Genomic DNA, 7,268 nt, shown 5'->3' on the forward strand with positions numbered 1-7,268 from the left:
TTTGTGTGAATTTTAGAATGTGTGAGGACATATCAGGCATTTTGGTTCAATGAATGTTAAATGGGATGGATAGATACTTGTGCCATGAATTGAGCAAATTTTATTTATTAGCTTCATACCATGACTTCATGATATAAGGATTATGATCTCTTTATTACAGTGAGAGCGCTTTGCCTCGGTTACTCAAAAGCTCCTGTCCTTTGTTATTCCCAATCATGAGCCGGACTGTGAAGAATGAGTAGGATATTAATAGATGAATAGGAGTAGGAAAGATGGTCCCTGTTGCTTTAGTTAGGAAAGCACTGGCCTGCCTGGAAAGGTTTCCTGTACATCGCATAAAGGAAAAATATAGGAAAGCTGGAAGGTAGGCTGGTCCACCTTGATGAGAGCCTGAACATAACTTGGTCAGAAGTGGAGAGCCATTGACATTAGAAAACTCCACTTAGCATTCCTTTTCAGAAAGGATTAAAATGGGGATACACTAGAGGCAGGAAGACCAGTTAGAAAGATGTTTCAATTAATCCAGGTTAGTACTTGCCATGGAATAGGAAGGAAGAAGTGATCTGAAGGAAGTAATCTTAAGATTTAGCTGACTGCAGTTTAACTACCTGAATTGTTTTGGTATTTGCCTCAAGATCACATCTTGGAAAAGGGAGCTAGGGAATCAAAAAGAGAAATGAAAGGCGTTAAAACACTGATGCAGCATGCAAACAATGTTTTGTTACCAAGTACAATTGAAAACATTTCCTGCTATTCAACATTTAGCTGACACTGAGCTCATTTAGATGGTAGAAGAGAATGTCAATAAAATAGTATCCCCTCTAAATGTCCTACAATTACTAGACTGAAGTTCCTTCTCCCTCCTTCCCACCCCCCTGGGATATAATCTAATCTCAGGATACTGTTTTAGTCCTGTGCCTGAACACTTTAACACAAGTGTTCAATGTTTATTAAACTGAACTGTCTCAGCTCTTGGGGAATCCAGTCCCATGACGTGTGCGTGGAACACAAGGTGAGGTTAGGACCGGTTGTGAGGACTTTATCCTGCCCGTAGACCATGGATGGATATTGAGTGTCTTAGAATGAATGAGCACACTGCAGGATGGAGTCTGGATTAGAGAATGATCAGGGAGACCATTGGGAGATGTGATGATCTGAGGGGCGATGGAAACAGAAGAGCAAGATTCAAGAGCTACTGAGAATGTCCCTGAGAACCAGAATGCGAGGGATGAAGAAAAGTCTCACAGACAACTTAGGTTTCAGATAGAAGGCAATTCAGGACAAGCTCATGTGAGCAGATGATGAGGTCGGTTGTGGCCATGCTGAATCTGAAGGATCTTTGACAAATCCAAGGGCAGATGCTGAGAAAGCCCTTGGACACAGAGTGATCGCTGGGCACTAGATTCTCTAAGAAGTGAGAATCACCAGTGTGGAGAGATACTAGAAGCCACGGGGGCGGGGGGACCACCTAGGAGGTGCAAACAGATAGGAAGGGAACCGTGAGGCACATGGACATCTAGGGGACAAGTAGAGACCCCCCCCCCCCCCCCCACCAAAGACTGCAAGGGAATCTGACAAGCAACACCCAGAGAAGGGGAGTTGTAGGTGGCAGGTGAAGAAACAGGCAAATGAAGTGGGAAAAGTGCCAAGAAAAGGAATTGCCAGAGGAAGGTGGTCAATAGCATCAACTACCAACTACCACGGGGACTGAAACCTGCAAAGTAGTCTGCGACTCTGGCTGGCGCTTTTCCTAAACAAGATGAATGGAATGGGCTGAGGTGCAGGGAGGAGAGCCCGGGACCATGGCCGGGACCCCACTCCGATGGCCAGAGCGACTCCACGCGGCGAGGCCGCACACGGGCTGTGGCCCACCTCTGAGACGCAGGAAACCCTAGTGATCAGGACTTGGGCCTCTGCAGCTTTTGGGTCTGCATTCATCATCCAGCTTCCCACGCTGGGGCCTGGGCAAGTCACTTAGCCCCTCTGGCCCGTTTCCTCGCCATAAAATGGGGCGAATCGGCCCCAGCTGTTTGGCTCTGTGTCACCGGTTTGAGCCCCGGCTTGGTGGGGGCTTTTGCCAATAATGATGTGTGTCTCCCTCATGTGGCTGTTTCTCTCTCACCTCCTCCCTCCCTCCCGCTCTCTCTAAAAATCAACGGGAAAAATATCCTCGGGTGAGGATTGAAAGACAACAAAACAAAGCGTGGTCACACAGCAGTACCTACCTCAGCGGGCTGCAGTGGGGATGGAACGTCTTACATGGTTTCTCTCGCTCTCCTAACCTGCCGGCGGGTTCTGAGCTCCAGAGGGCTGACTGTGAGGGCAGGGAAGCTCCAGGGTGCTGGGTCTCATCAAAGAATCGGTCGATACCCCCCCCCCCCCCCACCGGCCTTCAGGCCACGTCACAGGGGACACTCCACTTGCTGAGACCATTCTCTTCCCTCCGGAGCTTCCCGAATCCGCACCTGCACAGGGACTTCTCCGCCCAGAAAGAGGCCGCCAGAGTCCTCTAAAAACCTCCGACTCCCGGTCTTTGGGTGCTGGTGCCTTTTCGGGGCTCAGCCCATCTGGGTATCCAGGTGACCTAATCCTATCCTATAAAATAAAAGGCTAATGTGCAAATTGCCCCCTCAACCGGGAGTTCAACCAGGGGGCAGGGCCTGCTGGACCCCACCCGTGCACCAATCCGTGCACCGGGCCTCTAGTAAATGTATAATTCTTCACTCCTTTCGGCCTCGTGCGTCCCTCCTGCGGTGACTCTAACACAGGGTAACACTGAAGGCAGAGAATGTCCTAGACAGCCTCTAATTAGGTCCGAGGGCCACCCTGAATTGTGCCCGCGAGCTCAGCTGGTGAAGGCCTGGGTAGCTTTAAGTCGGTCCCCTGACCAGCGCCTAGATCCCAGAGTACACATGGGGGCGGGGTGAGGGTGGGGGGTGGAAAGAAGGGGGATTGTCTCGTTTCCACTGTGACCAGCCCCCCTACTCTCCTTTCCTCTTCGGATTTCCCGGCCTGCTTACTGCCCTGCCCGAAGCGGAGGCCTCCAGACGACACCACCGAAGGCACCGCGCCTTCCCGCGCTCTTCCCGGCGCCTACTGAGCCTGCGCGGGCCGAGAAGGCGGGAGCCAGAGACCCCATGCGCGTGCGCCCTCTGCTGGCACCTAACGGTCTCCCTGGCGCGCGTGCGCAAGCTCTCCTCCCCGGGCTGCGGGGGCGCGGAGCCGTTGGCGCTGATCCCAGCGCGCTCCCCGCCTTCCTCGGGGACAAGGCGGGGCCTCCATAGAGTCCGGGAAAGAAAGCCGGGACACGAGAGACCACGCCCCTTGTCCTGGTCTTCTTTTGAAGCCCCTAGACTCCTCACCGCTGGCCAATCGCAACCCGCCCTGTCTCGAGCGCCGGCCAATGAGCGGCGTTCTTGGGCCGCTTCCGGCTCCGCGCCCCGCTCGCCCCTTCCCCAGTTCTCCCCGCGACGGGCGGGGCGCAGGGGCGGGCGTAGGCTGCGGTGACGCGCCAAAGGCTGGGAGCCAATGGGAGGCGAACTGGGTATTGATGGACGGGAACAGCGGCCAGTGGCGAGGCGCTGGCCGCACTTCCCGTCGGGGAGAGAGTGTAATATGGCGAAGACCTACGATTACCTGTTCAAGCTGCTGCTGATCGGGGACTCGGGGGTGGGGAAGACCTGTGTCCTGTTCCGCTTCTCCGAGGACGCCTTCAACTCCACTTTCATCTCCACCATAGGTAGTGGGGCAGGGGAGCGGCCGGGGTCGCCGGAGGCCTGGGTTGGGCGCGCCCCTGGGAGGCTCGGGCTGAGAGAGCGGCGGGGCCGGACGGACACAGGGATCTGAGAGGGTCGAGGGGTTCGGAGGGGAGAAGAGCAGTCGCCTCCGCCGCCGTTCGGGGGTTCCTGGGCCACGAAGGGGACCAAGTGCCCATTTTGCAGATGCGAAGACTGAGGCCCCAACCCTCAGCCTGCTTCTCGGGGAATATGTGTCCTAGGCTAGGGTCTCGGCGCCCGTCATCTCGTTCGGTCCGCACAGCAGTCTTGGAAGCTGTTCTTCGGGGTTCCCGTCTTGCAGAAGTGAAATTGAGGCATAAGGAGCTGCTGTGGGGAAAGGCCCGTGATATTTAACCTTATTAAGAATTTACTGTGTGCCAGGCGCTGTATGTTCATTATCACATTCTGCAATCCTCTGTGGTAGGTCTGTTATGAGCCCATCTCACAGATGAGGGATTTGAGGCTCAGGGCAGTGTGCGACTCGCCCAAGGTCAGAGTCTGCAGGTGGCAGAGATGGGATTTGAATCCATGTGTGTCTGACCCCAAAACTCAAGGCTCAGGCATCCCAGAGAGTGAGAGCACAAGACAGGCACAGCTGATCCACCTTGGAGCCAGAACTCTAACCCAGATCGCTTCTGCTCTTACCCCTTCAGGGGTGAAGACCCTTCTCTCCTCCCCCGCCCCCATGGGTGGATTTCTTCTAGAGAGGGAGCTCAGAGCCTTTCTCTGCCCTGCCTTCTCTCCCACTTACGGGTCACAGCAATGGCAAGTGACAGCTGCCTTCCCTGGGACCTGTCATCCCAAAGAGATGCCAGATAAAAGCTTCAGTGAGAAACCAAAATCAGCCGCTGCCACAGGCAGCCTGACTTCCCTATCTCGAGGCCCAGGACACCGGTTGTCACTTTGCAGAATAGCGTTTCCTGCAAGGCCAGCCCACACTGTGGCGGAACGGAATTGACTTGTTGCCCTTCGGTTCTGATAGCCACAAACGTGGAGCGGACTTCTCCCCACACCATAAAACAGCTATTGCCCGCGTGAGAAGTTGTGACCTGGGAGTAACACTCGTCTGTGCAGCCTTGCTCTGCAGTGGGGACGTGGAGGGACGGTTGCCAAGCCCAGGAATTGTTTCTGAACAGAGAAAACCGGCTCTGCCTTGCCCCTGGGTGACTTAACCCCAATCAAGTTATCTCTTGAACCCCACAATGCGCTGCTGAGTGCCCTGCTCCAGGAGCTGCACTTTGCAAAATGAGGTGCCAGGTGCAAAGGGGAGGAAATCCTCATGCCTGATTTCCAGCTGGTGTTCATTCGTGAACAATCACTTCACCTGTCTGAGCCCTGGGTCGGCGTGATGCTCTCTGCCTTGCTTCGTGCCCTGGGTGGTGGAGGATCAGAACTGGACCATGAAGAGGAGATGGTCCCCATAGCCTGGTGGACAGCATTCTTCCCCAGGGCACAAGTGTTTCTGATTCCTTCCCCTCTCCCACTCCAAGGCCCAACTTTGGTATAACCCTTGTGCCCCCATCAATCAGGAAGTGATGTCAACACCTGGCAAGCTGTGGGTCGCTCTCAACTCAGACCTCAGTTCCCCAGTATCAGACACCTCCTGTTCAGCCCAAGCACTAGTGAGATCAGTTTAGGGGTGTGTTTTTTATTTGCTTTCTGATTCTTGACCAGAAAATCCAGGCTGGCACTTAGGGCTCTGAGGAGACAGGCCTCCACGTGCAGAAGAGACCATGATTTGGGCAGGGTCACCTAGGAGAGTAGAGGAGGCACTGGAACCAGGATCTCTTTCCCTCCCACCGTTTTTCCCTCATGACACGTGTCGCCTTCCTGCAGGTCTGTGCCTTCTAGGAAAGTTCAGTTTAATTCTGACCTTGAAGTTACAGCCTCATAATTCTTAGGCCTTGTAAAGTTTACACTTGCTAATTAAATTTGGTGTGTGAATAAAACCCAGGAGAAGAATAGGACAGCGATGTGGTGCTCTGCCGATTGAATGGTGCTTCTTGATTTCATAGGTCCCGTGTGTCTGCGATGGGGGTGGGGGTGTTAGGAAGGGATGTCACTGGGATGCTTAGTCCTGAAATGCAACTTAATGCATAAAGGGGATTCTCTGTTGGCAGTGTGTGTACCTCTGGGTTTTCTTTATAGATCAGAGATTAAGTGGCTGTTCATTTTCTGCAGATTATGTTTTGCCAAAGCTGTTCTCATAAGCTCCATCGATTGTGGTGTGAACTTGGCCCTGTGGCTACCAGAATTGGTTCTCCCGAGCCTGGCTCAGCCCCACCACCTCCTCCAGACCCTATCCATTCATGTATTCACAGAGACAGATGACATAGGGGCAAGTGCTGTGTACATCATGGAGTATCACATAGATCCATTGCTCTTCATTCTTTAATTCAGTCATCTTTCCTTGGCGCCTGCTGCATGCCAGGCACCACCTCCGTGTGGGGGCTGGAGAGACGACTCGAATGAATCAGAGGGAAGCAGCACTATAACAAAGTCTGTAGTCAGGGTGTGTGTGCAGGACTGGGCAGTTCAGCCCCTGCCACACTGTCACTGGATATGCAGCCATAAAACTTTTGAGTCTCTGCTCTCTTGGAGCTTATAGTCTAGTGGGCACAATTTTTTTTTAAATATATTTTATTGACTTTTTACAGAGAGGAAGGGAGAGGGATAGAGAGTTTGAAACATCGATGAGAGAGAAGCATCGATCAGCTGCCTCCTGCACACCCTCCACTGGGGATGTGCCCGAAACCCAGGTACATGCCCTTGACCGGAATCGAACCCGGGACCCTTCAGTCCGCAGGCCGACGCTCTATCCACTGAGCCAAACTGGTTAGGGCTAGTGGGCACAATTTAAGTGCAGGCTTATATTCTATGTGGTCCCCAGGACAGGTCCTGAGGGGGCAGGGATGGAATTAGCATTGTCCTAATGGATTCTGAGGGTGCAAGTCAGGCCTGAGCCTCAAGGCTTCCCAGGCAGAGATTAAGAACAAACTCACAGAGGCAGAGGCTAGGTTTGGCTGTTCCCCCTCACACAGGCCATTCAAGTCGGCAGGTTTTGCTGCTAATGTTCATGGAGCAAATAACCAGATAGACAATGTCAGGGATACGTGCATGAAAAAAGAAAAAGCAAGTAGGGGAGAGGGAATAGGAAGGTCAGGAAGGCTCCCCGGAGGAGGTGACTTGAACAGGAACCTGAGTGAAGGGAAGGGAGGAAGCTAGCTGACTGTGGAAGGAAAGACCGTTCCAAGGGAGGGAAGAGCAAGAGTGAAAGCCTGAGGCTAGAGCAGCCGTGGGCAAACTACGGCCCGCGGGCCGATCCGGCCCATTGAAATGAATAAAACTAAAAAAAAAAAAAAGACCGTACCCTTTTATGTAATGATGTTTACTTTGAATTTATATTAGTTCACACAAACACTCCATCCATGCTTTTGTTCCGGCCCTCCGGTCCAGTTTAAGAACCCATTGTGGCCCTCGAGTCAAAAAGTT

General features: G+C 53.0%; 1 protein-coding gene across 1 annotated transcript in view; it reads left to right on the forward strand.

Annotated features, from left to right (window-relative positions):
* Positions 1-3,575: 3,575 nt before the first annotated feature.
* The window catches only part of RAB8A (RAB8A, member RAS oncogene family), a 19,134-nt gene continuing 15,441 nt past the window's right edge, over positions 3,576-7,268 (forward strand). The window contains exon 1 of the mRNA XM_006099649.3: positions 3,576-3,739. Within this exon, the coding sequence (XP_006099711.1) occupies positions 3,616-3,739 (124 nt within the window). The 5' untranslated portion in view covers positions 3,576-3,615. The remainder of the gene's footprint in view (positions 3,740-7,268) is intronic.

The sequence above is a fragment of the Myotis lucifugus genome, unplaced genomic scaffold (genome assembly GCF_000147115.1).
Source record: "Myotis lucifugus unplaced genomic scaffold, Myoluc2.0 scaffold_280, whole genome shotgun sequence".
Taxonomy (NCBI): domain Eukaryota; kingdom Metazoa; phylum Chordata; class Mammalia; order Chiroptera; family Vespertilionidae; genus Myotis; species Myotis lucifugus.